The sequence below is a fragment of the Aphelocoma coerulescens genome, chromosome 1 (genome assembly GCF_041296385.1).
Source record: "Aphelocoma coerulescens isolate FSJ_1873_10779 chromosome 1, UR_Acoe_1.0, whole genome shotgun sequence".
In the NCBI taxonomy this organism is placed as follows: domain Eukaryota; kingdom Metazoa; phylum Chordata; class Aves; order Passeriformes; family Corvidae; genus Aphelocoma; species Aphelocoma coerulescens.
In genome coordinates, this window is record NC_091013.1 from 65778982 (window position 1) to 65794488 (window position 15507).

At 36.6% G+C, this 15507-nt stretch overlaps 1 protein-coding gene across 2 annotated transcripts in view; it reads right to left on the reverse strand.

Moving 5' to 3' along the window:
• Positions 1-15507, reverse strand: part of KPNA3 (karyopherin subunit alpha 3) — a 49372-nt gene that overhangs the window by 12426 nt on the left and 21439 nt on the right. For both annotated transcript variants that reach the window (XM_069011033.1, XM_069011026.1), the window contains exons 3-9: positions 7250-7339; positions 7023-7052; positions 6877-6929; positions 6689-6784; positions 4547-4632; positions 1476-1562; positions 910-1079 (exon numbers count right to left, since the gene is read on the reverse strand). In XM_069011033.1, coding sequence (XP_068867134.1) covers positions 910-1079; positions 1476-1562; positions 4547-4632; positions 6689-6784; positions 6877-6929; positions 7023-7052; positions 7250-7339 — 612 coding nt within the window. The remainder of the gene's footprint in view (positions 1-909; positions 1080-1475; positions 1563-4546; positions 4633-6688; positions 6785-6876; positions 6930-7022; positions 7053-7249; positions 7340-15507) is intronic.

The window sequence follows — 15507 nt, forward strand, 5'->3', positions numbered from 1 at the left end:
ACAGAATGTAGACTGTATTTTGAGAGAAAACAGGCAAATAACAGAGATAAGACACCCCGCTGCTATTTTTAGTTATCACACACAATAAAAATTATTAGCCTAACAGCAATATATAAACCTCTTGGATTGAAGTTTAATTTTTTATAATCACATATGATGAAAATATAAAACTGGGCTGTGATAAAACTGCTTAGAACAGAGTGTTTTATTTAGTAAAGCATTACTTGTTCAAGTTTCCCTGTTTCTCTGCTTCACTTTAAAAATTTCATTAAAGTTTAGTTGTTAACAGTAACATATTTGACATGGCTTCAAGAACTGTATCTACACTTTTGAATTTATCTTAAAATCAAGAACTGTACTTACAACTACAGTTCTAGTCAAATAGCTCCATTTTACTACTGTGCCTACCCTATCACTGGAGCGTTTGCTCTGTTCACCAGTTTAAAAGGCTTTTCAGGATTTCTGCTCAGGTTGGGACTTGGCATGGACTGCATGTTCACACCGAGTCAAAACACAAACCACACTACATGCAATAGTTTACTTACACTTCTTCTTGCTGAAAATAATTACATTTGAATTCTTCTACATATAGAATCACATTTGTAGCCTTTTTTTTTTTAGGAAAACATGTAATGCTGAGTATTTTAATGCTTTCTAGTGTGTTAATTTTCTGTTGTATAGAGCATCACTTTAGTCTTACTCAGTTTCAGACATTACAAATAACTACCTTTATTACAGCCGTAGTAAGAACCACCAAATTGGCCAAAGTATTTCATGTAACAACTGGTAAGTGGTACAACACATGTGCAGTGACAAAAAACATGCAGAAATTCATAGTATGACAATGTAAAACATTTGGCTTCTAGCCCAGAGTATACAACATTATCTGTCTCATAATTCTTTATTTACCTCCTGAACTGTCTCCATAGGCGGTGGGGGGTCCTTATTCCTGCAGAGATTTACAATGACCCATGTGACGTTCCGAAGGAAGGTGATGGGAATGGAGGGATTGATGAAGGACAGAAGAGGTTTGACAACTCCCAGTGATATGACATAATCTCTACACTGAGGACCATCACCTACGGAAATGAAAATTGTTGCAAAAGAAATTACATTAAAAATGGAAAATCTTGAAATGTATGCAATGACATGTTGGGATACTGAAATTCTATGTTTCCTCACCAACAGCCTACTACTAAAAGGTCATATTTCATTAAATATACATACGTACAGTCATGTATGTATATTTTAGGAAACACAAAATTTATCCTGTTAATATTTTGCATAGCAAGTTATACTATTATTTAGAAAAAAACCAGGAGGTATATATGTAATTCTGGCCACATTATATATTTTAAAAAAATTATATCAACACACAGAATTCAGAGGAAACATAGTCTCTTATGATAATGCCAATGTTCAAAGTTCTAAAATGAAATGCTCCCTGAATTCAATTCATTAAAACAACAAGTTACCTATAATATTTCCGAGAGCCCAGACAGCTTGCTCACAAACATTCTGGTGTGGCGAATGAAGTAGTCTCAAGAAGAGGGGTACTGCATCTGCAGAATGCAAAGATTGGATTTGTTTAATACTGAATCTTGGTATATGAGCAACATTTTCACTGATTTAAACAGAACACATTCTCCACCATGCCTCATACATGTTTTTATTATGAAGCGTGCACAAAACCTCAGTTAAACATTTCTATATTTATCTAGAGAAGGGAAAAATAGACTTGAGAATAGAATTATTAAACAACAATGCTCCCCACATTTATACATTTTCTCATATTTCTCAAAGTGGTAGGCAGACCCTCAAGTATGCAGGTGTGAGGTTTCACGTCCTGGTAATTCAGATTTTCCAGTTATCCAGGATCACAACACATACCAAGCAGAATGACATGCCTACTTGTGCAAACGTGCTTCATATCTCAACTTTAAGAAAATAGCTTCCTCCCAAGAGGTGGCTATAGTTAGTTTCCATATGCAGTGAAGATTTACGTCCATCTGCCAGTCCCAAGACACGTTTTAATTTGCTCTTATATAATGCCGGCAACATACCAAATTAAGGAAGTGGTACTAATTTTAGATATCATTCTCTGTGGAATTAAATATATTTGATAGAGCTAAGAAACCATCCCACTATTATTCCCATGCACTGTTTTCCTTCAGACAACCCATACTGTTTGAAAGACAGTAATTCTTGCAGCACTTTTTTATATCTGTATATGATCACACTCATCCTATAGCCTGAATAAGCTAGATCAATTTATATATTGTTAGAGAGTAATTTTTCTTGCAGAAATAGCTTCAGAAATTTTTAAAGAGTGCAACACAGTTTGTGAGCAACTGTGAATCAATATTGTGTTGACAATGTAGCGTGATAATAAGGCAAAAAACTCTGATGTGTGTTCCTGAAAAATACAGAGTGATGAAGAATAAAAACAACCTGAAATTCCTTCCCCACCCCAGAGGAGTGATTCAGCCATTGCCTATAACTGACAAGCTAGCAGGGACAGCAACACACTGTTGCCTAAGAACACTCAGTCTTGTAATAATCATCCCACTTCCATTAGCTCAAGTGGAATATTTTAGCTTCCTTCTCAGCAATTGAGATTGAGATTACAATTCAGCCATATATGCATTCAACATATTTCAGAGAAGAGGGTCAACTATGTAGTTTATACTAGATTGCAATCCTGGTATGCTGTCAAAACCAGGAATGAAGTTATTTCATAATAGCACTCAAGCAGGAGGACAACCTGAGAGAGCATGAGTTGAGGTTATCTGACCTACCACTCTCAAAAGATTAATTACTCCTGCTCCAAACTGGCTCCTGCCAAGAGCTATTCTGTGCATATAGTACTTCTCCTCTTTTGCTGGGCCTTCCAAGTACCATCTGTCCCTCCTGACTGCAGGAGGCTGCTTTCTTTTGTATTAAGGCTGCACCAGCCTCTTCTGTAGCTGCAAGGGTCTATTGCTTTGTTTCCTCAAACCATTCCTTATCTAAAGGGAGAAGACCTGGGAGACTGTTTTCCCGTAGTCATCTCCCAAGCAAAGCAGCAAGATTTTTAGACTAAACTTCATCCATTTTCTCTTCATGAGTGAAATGCTTTTTGATTCTCTGAAGTCATTTTAGTACATTTTCTTCTTTTCAAGCATTAACTAAACAGATTTTGGGAGATGTGTCCCAACTTGAACTTCTAGTAATTGTTCAGGTAACAACAATGCTTTTAGTTGTGCTGTACATACTTTTATTCTACTTTTAATTTTTACTTTGAGATTTTTTCCGGATTTTTTCCTGCAAAGCAAATACTATAAACATCCGTTCTGTTAGATTCATTCAAACAGGATAACATTGTGGGACACAAAAAAGAAAGAAAACAATGACTAACCAATGAACAAGTTGAGAAGGAAGAAAAAACTTGGGAGTAGATTTTCAAAGGTACTTAGACACCAGAAAAGCAATCTAAAAACAGAGGCGCCCAAATCACATCAGGAATTTTTGAAACAAATTCAAGATACTGATTTTTTTTTTTTTTAAAGCTTTTGGATTTTTATCCAAAGCTCATTTTGGTAAGATCATTTTAACCAAAGTTTATTTTGGATAATAATAATAATAATAATAATAATAATAATAATTTCATTGTTCAAATACCTTAACTATACAGAATCTAATAATCAAGGAATTATTTTATTAGCCATGGAAACATACAAACCAGCATTTTCATTTGATAAGCAGGTTCATACACTTTAAAAAAAGTCAAATAACTAAGTCACCATTTTCCCATATAAAAATCGGAGTATGAGTAAATAAAGACAGTTTATTATATATTTCCTTATCTACTGTTTAATGACAACATACTGTATTTAGCTTAAAGGTGATTTTTTAAAGATAAGTATGCTGATCCATCAAAGCTATAGATATAATCCTGAAAAATGTATTTGCCTAATTTATCTTCAATTAACTTCAGAGTTTCTTTCCTTTCTCACTGTCTGGTTAAACAAGAAATGAAAGCAGCACAACAAACTTGTGTATCTACAAACAGTAGATACTAATCATACAAAGGAAAGGATGGTCATTTTCTTAACAATGTATTTAAATGTGCAACCTTACATAACTGTATGTATTTAACAACTTTAATAAGATTTATGAACATACCTTTGAGGTAGAAAGAATTAATTCCTAACTTAAGTGTTAGCCACAGAGCAATTAATGGTACACGATTTCAGAAATCAAACCAAGAATGAGAAAGGACTAAGACTTTCGTCATAGTTATTGTATCACCTATCATTCTCTATCCTCTTTATGGGAAAATCCTGTCTGGGTGCCTCAATATTAATTGGTAGTGACAACCAGATTAATGTTTGAGAGCAAATGTAGAAATGCTTCAGTAGTCTTTGCTAAATCTTTAGGACAAACATGTATTTATTACTTTAATGGTATTGATAAAAAATGGCATTCATTATCCAAATACTTCCCTTTGTATTTCCCACAATATCCACTGCCTCCTCCCCAAGAAAACTGAAGTTGTAATACTTACTCGACTGTACAACAGCTTGAGTCTGTGCAGAAGTGCCTGATGCTATGTTAGTCAATGCCCATGCAGCTTCAAATTGTAATGAAGGACTGTAATGAAATAATTTTACACTAGTAAGTTGAAACATGATCTGAAGACTATTTTATGGCTCATTTCAGTATTACTAGCTGTATCCATCTGAAATACTCTACATTTAGGCAGTACCACTGGGCTAAAATTTTAAAAACCCCAACATCTAAGCCTGGACATTTCAGGGGAAAAGCTGTAAGAAAAAAGAAATTTTGCATTCTGTGACCTTTTGTAAACCATCCATCACTCTGAATTAATATTAGTAACAACAACAACAAAAAAATCCAAACAATGAATTAAACTCAATTCTTCCAACATTACATTCCAGATCAAGCGCAAGCTCGTATACCTGGATACAGACATTTTTCTACTCCATCACAGACAGGGGAAAAATCTAGAATCAGTATGAAAAGACAGCAACACACCTTACTTATTAAATAGAGATAAAATTAGTTACAAGTGTCATGAAAGCTGGGAGGATGTCTCTTCCAAGATGTCTGTCAACCATTGTCTATGCCAACAGCAGTTTAGTAAAACAGTTTGCATGAAAACTGCTGTTCAAGCAAATACTGAAGGTTAAGAGTTCTACAAGCTACAAAACAGTTTGCAGCCCATGGTCATTAGCACAACAGCAAGTGTCTGGATTTAGGAAGAACAGAGAATATTTACTGTTAGGTGACTTTCATGTCCCTGTTCTTTGTGTCTTTATCAGTCATGCTTAATATATAGCCAGAGTACCTGCTTCTTTTAAACTTTTTTGTGTATTAATTTCCAAAGCAATTTGAGGTTTTATTGAGGATGAGATTGCAAAAGAATTAAACAGGAGGTAAAAACAAATCGTACCTGTCAGCAGCTACCTACAAACCTTGAAATTTTAGGACCAAGTGCATTAAAATTCAAGTTTTATGTTAGTCCCTTTTTTCTTTCTCTTGTGATAAGATTTCAAGTATAACATGAACAACAGCTTTAATGATTTGTTATGCAAAATCTTTTCAGAGTTTAACTCTATTAAATATTATATAGCAATCATGATTAAAAGGACTGCTTAAAAATGTTGAGCTCAAATTTGAAAGACTTACTAAACATTTACAAAGGTAAATCATATAAAAACTACCAGAAAATTCAAATTAAAGGAATTTTCAAAGCACTGAGCCATCTACTTCGATAGCAGACATTCATGACCCAATTTTAAAATGCTTTCCTGATTTGAACATTATTGTCAGCTGCCTTCTAAGCAACTGTTTTGTTAAACAAGCTAGAAAAAACCCCCCTACTCAGAACTCGTATTTTTGCAGCCATCAAAATATACCAAAAATACCAAACCGTATTTTTGAAGTTCCTAGCTCTCATAGCTACAGAAATAACACTGAAAATGGAAATATTATAAATACATTTATGTCAAGATCAAAGACAGGCTAAAATATTTAGCTCAATTGTGTTAATCCCCATCTATTTGAATCAGGGGCTCATGCTTTGTTGAATATGGCATGTTTTGTTTCTTACACATCATTAAATTCTTGCAACTACATGCTCAGTGTCCTCTACCTTCTTTACTGAAGCTCTTGTTTTCTAACAAAGACTCAGAGAGCATGCTCACCATGTTCTACCATCACATAAGAGAGCAGCAGAGAGCCAGAAGGAAACACACCTTGCAGTGAGAAGAAACCAGAAACTTAAGCTAATCATCTTAATGAAAAAGACAAATGTATTCTGGAAAAGACCAGGCATGTTCTCTGCCTTCATGCAAATACACACAACAAGTCTGCGGCAGGTTTCTTAAAAACAGCTGGTAAAACACTGAAGTATTGAAAACCAGTGAGAAATTTAGTAAGGTTTTCTCTCTCCATTAGCTGGATATGCTCAAACAAGCTCTAAAAAATTAAATGACATTTCAGTGGCAGAAAAAAATACTCCTGGAGAACTTGTGATTTACCATCACAGAATATGATCCACTGTGTCAGATTATATGGTGCTGAAATCCACAGCTTCATTTCAAATAATGATTTTTTTTTTTTTGGGGGGGGGGGAGTGGTGCATATTTCCAGTAACAGTGAACATTTTTAAAAGAATACTTACTTATCATCCCTTTCTAGGCATTTTACCAGAATTGGTAAAATTCCAGATTTTATTAAGTCATCAATAGGTGGATTTCTGTCACTGGATAGGAGTTTTCTGTCAAATTAAAAGCAAAAATAAGTAACTTTCATAATGAAAGATGTGTATAAATTACATTTCTGTATATATATATATATATTTTTTTTTACCTTGCAGCTTGGACAGCACTCAGCTGGATCACTGGGTTGTCACTTGTGGCATTCTGAAAAAATAATTAAAAAACCCAATAAGAATTTAAAATGCACAGAACACACCCCTCTAGTTAAAAAAAAAAAAAAAGTTAAATGTAACATACCTGCAGTATAGCTTCTAGTGTTACATTTTGCTTGAAAAGAAAAAAAAAAGTATTAGTAATTTTGCTGATAAATTATAGCCTTCTTAAACATTTAATACAAGCAAACTTATTTTAACAGTGTATTAGTTCATAAATTTGCTTTCAAAATTTGTTTGCAAGACAACAGAATGCATTGTTTAGAGAAATCGCCAAAGTTTTAAAAATAATTCCAGAATCAAGGAACTTACTGCTTTGAAGTCAGCATCAACATCAGAGTCTTCTAAGCTTTCCTCCTGAGGAACGTTTCTTTTTTTCAAAAGATGTTCATCTCTTTTGTTCTGTAAAGGAATGACAAAAAATAAAGCCACTTTTAATGCTTATTAGTACAGGGTGGTGATACACAATGGACCCTTTCAACATGTAAACAGAGATAAGGTTTCCTTTTTTAAAAGGTATTTGTAACTGTAAATAGAATTTGCAGTATTTCAGCTGTAAGAATCTCGCAGCTTGCTAATCAGACAGATCTACAACAATCCATGACATTTGAATTAATTAAAACTTACAGTTTGGGGATTGGTTTTCCAACAGACATTTACAATACTCATAAGCTCTGCATGACGTTAACATTTAGCCACACATAACAGAAATTCTTTTTCAGTGTAGGATTATTTTTCAGCTAAACCTGTTTCAAAGCTCCCTGGTCACATTTATTTGCATCTCGTGTGTAAAGCAGCTTGCTCCATGCACACTGGCACTTGCAGTATTTCCTACTCATGCTGTTAGCCTAATTTCTGACTTAAAACAAGACACCCTCCAGTCTTAGCTCCTTTAAGGATTTACAGAAGAATAAAATTATCTTTCCAGTGGTAAAGTACCCATTTAACATTTCATTTTAACATTCCTAATTTAACAAATTTGAAGACATAAAACTGTAATTTAAAAAGAAAGCAAAACAAATCATCAATTGTTTACACTTTTTTAAAAATTTAAAATGTACTCGAAGTATTATACCAAAATTATGAAATGGTCTCTTCTAAATTTTAGACTTGATATTTTGTTTGGTATGTCTAGAGGTACAAAGACAGAAGGGGCAACGGAAGATGATGATGCAGTATGTGTGTATCTGAACATCTTTTTATGTTTGGTTTTGCTTTTTCAACAAGCACATTAAGATTTCTTTCTTTAATGATGCAAAACGTTGAAAAAGAGTAAGAGCCAGCTCTAACACCAAGAAATCTAGCATGGTAGCAGGGAAAGGCAGGCTTTTCAGTCTCCAATTATCTGATAACCACAGTACTCACTAAAGAGATTTTATTATACCACACCTTGTTTGTAATACATAAAAAAGCCTCTAAATAGAGTGATGTATTGAAGGGTCCCCAATATTTTATTATATGTTAAAAAAACCCAGCAGTCCTAGGACCAAAAATTTCTTGCTTACCTTTTAGACATCTTAAAAGAATTTAAAACAAGTTTCAAATCCTCCCAAGCAATACATTTTTTTTAAAGATAAGACAATGCTAAAACAACAAACAAGCACCAGAACAACCTTTTAATACAGAAGACAACATCCCACAGACTTAGCATAGTTTAATTTGAGTCAAGTTTTAAGTACAGAAACTAGATCCTCAAAGAGTGCACAAGACCACCTAGACTGGCTGTGGCAGCCTCTCCAGAGCCGTGCAGTAATGGCTGTATACATGGATCACATCCATACAGACATGCACCACAGGCATTTTGTCAGCAAGTGGATCTGGACAGAAGGAAGATGGAAGTGAGCAGGCAGTTAAATGCCGAGAAAGTAGTGCTGTGCAGATAAACTGCATCATGCAGAACACAGTAACAGATGGATTCACCATAAAGACCTGTAATGTATTTACCTGATTTTCCCATAACAGACACTGAGCTGAACAAGAGCCTGGTTCTCTCCTATTCCATTAAGCCTTCTACACCTGCAGACACAACTATCCAATTCCTTTGGCAACACGAGCGTACCTCAGAGAACACATCCCAATGTTAACGTTAACCAAACTAAGTACAAGTAACAGTCCATGTTCCAAGGACAAGATATTCCTCCCCCTTAAGAGACAGAGAGGAACTTCATGGGACAAAACTGACGGCAGATTGACATTGCAGTTTCTGAGCGCAGGCAACGTCTTCAGGCTGTCAGTCACATGGTGCAATGGGCTCCAGAAAAAATTACCTCAGCCAAGGAAAGAAAGAAGAAGCAAGAATGTTGCTGTAGACACTCACTGTTCGCAGGTGGCTGAGTTGAAAAACAACTGTCAAGAACCAATACAGAGGTGCTTCCACAGCAGCCTGAGGCAGAGGCTAGTACTTACTGAGAAGTACTAAAAGTTTCTATTCTAATTAGCATTTCTTATAAAGCCAAGCATTCATTAAACCTTCCAGTCCTAAACCGTGTTTCTAGGGCTATTTGAAACAGCTCTGTTCATCTGCAAAAGAGTCCAATCCCTGGACAGCTAAACTCCTCTCTCCAGTAATTTGACAAACCAATCACTCTCCTACATTAGGTAAAAGAAGATGAATTGCAGCCTGATGTGGCCTTAAAATGCTTGCATTTTGACATATGGTAGCAAACTCAAAAAGATTTTGCCTAAATCAAAGCACCAGCCTCTTCTGCAGGCTCCTGTGGTGAAAACAAAGACAAATGAGCGTACCTGGATACAGCTGTCCTGTTCAGAGCCTGGTGAGATAGCCCTTTCAAAGGCAGAGGCATCTAGAATCTCTGACGAAGGGTAAGACCTTGTCACAAACAAAATTCAGCAGGTCTCCTTCTAAAGTGATCTTCAACACTGCCTGAACCACGTGTTCTATGTACAGTAAGCATAAAAGTTCATAAACAGCTGTTGACTGCTGGTTATAAGCATTGCCAACGTTATGGTAGAGATCCCCCTACAGCAGCCTACAAAGGTTTCCATACAAACAGAAGACATTGGCAAACATGCCAAATTAATAGATAACAGTAATGATACCACTTTCTCATCCAGTTTTAATGACAGATGCCCATCATTTGCTTCATCGACAGGTCAAGCTCCATGAACAGGAAGTTATGCAAGTCCTGCAGATCCTGGTACTTCTTTTGTTTATCTTCTTGGAAGATGGCCACAGGATTAAAAAAAAATACCAATACAAGCAAGTTTCAAATGTTCGAAAACATGATTAACAGAAGACTCCTTGTGGGTAAAGAGAACATCCAACAAGCTCTATGCTGCACTGCACTTAGTACTATGGGACATGGCCAATGGGATGCTCTAATGGAACTGTGAAGGGTGTCAAATAGGAATTTCTATGTATTTTTCAGCACTGGACATACAGGAAAGCTCTATGAAGAATGTCAACTGTTATGAGGCTTCAAGATTAAAAGGGAAAAGAAATAAACAAGAAAATCTTCACCCGCAGGTAACAAATACCATTACAAAATGTTTCTTCCGGTCAGGGGAAAGTTTAGGAGCTCAGTAGCCAGTCAAAGTTCTCGTGGCACAAACTTAAGATAATTACGTTTGAGTCTTCTGAGGACCAAAAGCAGAACTTCAAGAACATCTCAACATCAGGAACTGGAGTTCCTAATGCTAGCCAGTATTACATATACTCACAGATGACAACAAGTAGCTCTTTCCCCTACAATTACATCCAAGGAAAGACTGAAGGATTAAGCCAGTGATGGAGGTAGATTCAGGTTTTCTGGACATCTCTTTTAAGCTACCACTGTGACAGGCTGAGCTGAACTTCTAGGCTTTACTTATACAATCTCCAATTTTGGTTTTAGAAGGTGAGAATACCTGTCATGGTGCATCATAAAAAAAAAAGAAAATGCCTAGCATTCTAACCTCATCATGTTAAAGGGATGCTCTGAAAACTTCTTCTGAATATCCTTTTAATGAAAGTTTTCTTAGGTGGGCTATGTAGCCTAAGTGAGCCTTTACTAACAGCTCTTGGATATGAATCTGGGGAAAGAGTTAACTTATTTAATGATTTGGAAAGGACCATTAGTTGGCTCTACTTACTGTCTTAGAATTCATTAACGCCTAGAGAGATTTTTAAAAACCCTGTAGAACTGTAGGAAAGGTGAACAGGTCAATTTGATGATTCTACAACCCATGGATACAAGGCCACTTGCATGCAAAGGCAGTTAGATTCCAAAATTCTTCTTCAGATAAAGCACATAGCTACAGATACACAGTTAGAAGAGGTAGGCAACTTTTCTACATTTGAGTTCTGCTAATTCCCCTTTGTCACAACAGCGAGCAATCACAATGCTCCTGTTTGGTTAGTGCTTATCTGTCTCAGAAGAGGAGCAGATTGACTAAAAATAAGTAAACACCAGTGTATGGCCTAAGCCCTAAGCACGGATTGCAAAGACTGAGGCCCCTTAATTCAGGGAACGGCATGGTCTCAACCAAAATGGATTCAAGCAAGCCTCCAAAGAATTTCTTCAGAGCCCTTTTCAACTAAGCCTCTAAAAGAATCCATTAGGAATGTAATTTTCCTCTTAGGGTTATTTTTTTAAATGAATCAGTTGAGACAAGTAAATGCAAATTCTTTTCCAAGAATTTGTGCTACTAACACTTGATAGGGAAACTTCCAGACAAACATACTAATAGTGATTCGGTGTCCCTGTCGTTGTAGTCATTCTTGGAACTGGTAGACTTCTATTGTGTACTAAAATATGTTCTTTACAGTGAATTAAAAGCTATACATACACACTGAACTGGAAAAGACATGTAACTGATGCAAGTTTTACTATCCTGAAACTGAAGATTTTTTTTCTTTAGGATTTTCAGACTTACCGAGAATCAGAAAAAGGTTTTTCCCACCCTAGCACTCCTAGCAACATAAGACACACTCCCCTCTTCAAGGATTCTACTACTTTATTTAGGAGCTACCACGGACATACGCAATCTCATTTAAGCAAGATCAGAGTAGAAACAAGGACAGTATGCCAGGGAAAGAGGTAAAAAAATACTTATGCCCATGACTCTTTAATCCACCACTTATTTAGCAAATAATTACTTTGCCTTGCACCAAACTTAATTGGCAATTAGAGCTTTCATGAGCTCATGTCTATGAGCTCTCAGGGGCAGCTGAGTTTGCCAAGAAAGCCAAAAATAAACCTTGTGAGAGATCGTGGAAGTTCTTAGGATTCCAGTTAGCAGGCCAGTATCCTGTGTTTCTGCTGAGGTTAGGAGTGCTAAGGCTTCCTTTGAAGGGTAACATCTAACTCAATGACCGTATCATTGACCTGGCTAAGGACTACCTTTCTTTAGGCACACTAGTGGCCCAAGTCAAACTTCATCCTCAGAGAAAGCCAAGCACCCAGAATCAAAGGATCTCTCAGAGCAATGGAGTTAGAGGATTCCTTTAGATATAGAACCTTAAACTGAATCCTAACCATTGCTCATCCACCCTACGTCCCTTTAGATTGAGACTAAGCCAATTAATTCCAGGGTTCCTGTTACTAACAGAGCAGCCTTCAGGTTTCTGTGATGCTGAAACCAAGTGATAAACACTCTCAATCAGACTTCACCAAGACACTACACTGAAAAGTTCTATATTCTAAATCCTGATGCAGTCTCCATCACCAAAACTGACACTGTTATCTTGTCTGTCAGGAAAGGGAGATAGCTATTGTTTAAGCTCTCAGGCCTGTTGGCTGTACAAACAACATAAACAGAGACCAAGACTATCTTTCCAGAAATGTAGCAGATCCATTCTCAAAATGCAAAGAACACAAAGCCAACATGGAATCAGTACAAGGGCATCTGACCATCAGGAGTGTCATCTGACTGGCTCATGATGCCAACCCATGCCTCAACCTGGAATCTGCCAGACTACTGCTACCCTTTCACATCAGACAGCTTTGTTAACCTTTGTTAATTAAATTCCTAAGCAAACAATAAATGATTGGGAAATAAACGGGAAGAAGAATAGTTTCTTCCTGAATAAGAGGAGTTGTGGTGTGAAGATAGTGAATAGAGATAATACATTCTTGAAACACAGAATGTGTTGCAAATGCACCTTGATGTCTGTACTTTCAAGAGAATAAACACCTCACACTGATGCATGCAGAAAGTGTTTACTACTGTTCAAAGCCGTGATTTTTTATTTATTCCATCTTACTAAACAGAGATGTGAGCAACTTCATCAGATCCATTCATTTAATATTTATATCCACATTGAATCAAAAGACAAACCCATGACTATGTAGTGCTTCAACTGTTGTGAGATCAAGAATATACTCAATTTGTCTCTTTTCTTCAAAGCCAGGTGTACATGCAGCATCTGGGTAGCTGCAATGAAGATATCCCTTTGCTTTGAAGAGGCACCAGTGGATTACTAAGGTCATGCCAGCAAATTTCCTGAATTTGGCATACTCATGCTAGAGTAGCAGTGTTAACTGTAAAGATAAAGACTGAAGCAATGATACTACAACTTATCCTTTCCACTGCTGGAACTTGATAAAACTCATCCCTCAACATTTCAGTCTCAATTCCATACCAGAAGCAATGCTACAGAATCTCATCTGCCACAGAGTTCCCACAGCAAACCAGTTGCCCACCAGCACCACCTGAGCTGACACCTGATGAATTTATTATTAAAGCAGATTTCTTCTGGTCTCTGCAGTGAAGATTTTCAACCAACACTCCAGAAGAACACTACTTCCTGCATTTAAGAGTGCTGCAGCTGCTGTTCGCTCTTCATTTACAGTCTGACCTACATCCAGTGCTCGGGCTTCTCCTCTAAACGTGTAACTGATCTTTGCGTGTGCAATTTTCAGTGAGAAGTCACCGGCAGCTCATAGGCTTCCTCTCGTTTTCACTCACATATTACTGGCACATGCAGGATTCCTTCCACACAGAACAATCCCTTGCCTTAAGTGTCTGACTTGCTCCCCACCACGCTTCTGTAATAAACCGGCCTTGAAATTGTGACCTGTTACAAAATGAAATTTTAAGAAATTAAATTAAAATTAAAACTCTCACTTTGCACTGCAAAGCTCTCTCCAAAGACTGCACTGGAATACTCACATTCCAGCTCAATTTAACGAGATGTATAAGGATATGCTGCATTAGTTAAGCCATCTTTTACAGCTCCGCTTTGCTAGCAGGCACAGGCTGCCCAAGTGCTATGAATGACTCTTTCCAGTACAGATTTCACAGTTATACAGCAAGTTTTACACCAGTTCTGAACAAACAGGGCCTCTGACATGTCAGCATAAACTTTCATTGCTGATCATTTTCCAGTCATCTGCATTAAATTATTTGACAAATTATTATAGTCTCAGGATGAATCTTAGAAATATTTACTTTTTATAATATGATGAGATAGAGAAGTTTCTCTGCAAGACCTGAAAAAACAAAGTATCTTTTTTTCAAGAGGAACAGAGGATCCCAGGAAAATACTAGCACAAGATTTTTTGGTTGGTCCAACACAATCAGGTGATAAGTGCAGACAAAATTTCTCAAAAACAAGTCAAGCTGATTTCTATCAACACAATTTATATTTACAAACCCTTCACTTTGATTCCAGCAAGGATTTTGTCTTCTCAGTTTGGAAATAATGAAAAAAAAAAAATTGATGGAATTCGGTGGGTGTGCACTCCTAAGCAAGCACCACTCAAACTGTCAAGGATTCAACTGGCAAACTGGATATAAGCATCAAATGGGAGATCAAAAGGAGCTTGGTCTATACCCAGAATATTCAAACCAAACACTTATGAGGTCATTAATGAAAGTAATAGAAAATACAGGTTATTCCAAGATGGAGAGGCCCTGAAACATACTGGGGAACAGAATGGGAAAGCCTGGAAAAAGCAAACGTAATTCAGAAGTCAATTGTAAAAAAAATTAAAATCTGCATTTATTTAACCATGCAAACAAAACAAACAACTACATTTGCTTTGTGGCACTCTAAGAAGTGTACAAAGGATATAACGGATCACAGACTGTGTGCCTGTCAACAACATACTCAATATAAAGAGGAATACTGTGTAAGAGCTGTTTTTCACTGTTCCATTTAAACCTCAGCTGCAGCCTGCATCCTTTCAGATTTCCACACTTCCAGGAAAATACAGGCAATTTGGATCTGAGAAGCAGCAACAAGTCAAATCTAGGAAAGAGAATGTTCAAGAAAAGGGTGAAGAACTGAAGGTGTCTCAACAGGATAAAGCTAAAGGAGCCAGTATGAAGTCCTCAAATACACTGAAGGTACCCAAAGGCAGACAGAAGTTTTCCCCTTCTCTTAGCTTGTAAAATATCCTTTAGGAGCAAGTCTTTGAGGTGCCTAGAAAGGCTGTTGGAAGAGTTATGAATGACAAGGGTGTAACAAATGCTCTAATTAGGCAGAGCAGTAAACAAGATCAGCTCTCATACTTGAGATCTTCCCAGCCATACTGGCATTTACCCAATATAGCCAAAATCTGACACCCAAATTAACTCCCTTTACAGCATGGAAGCAATAATTTTCAGAAAACAAAATAAAAGAA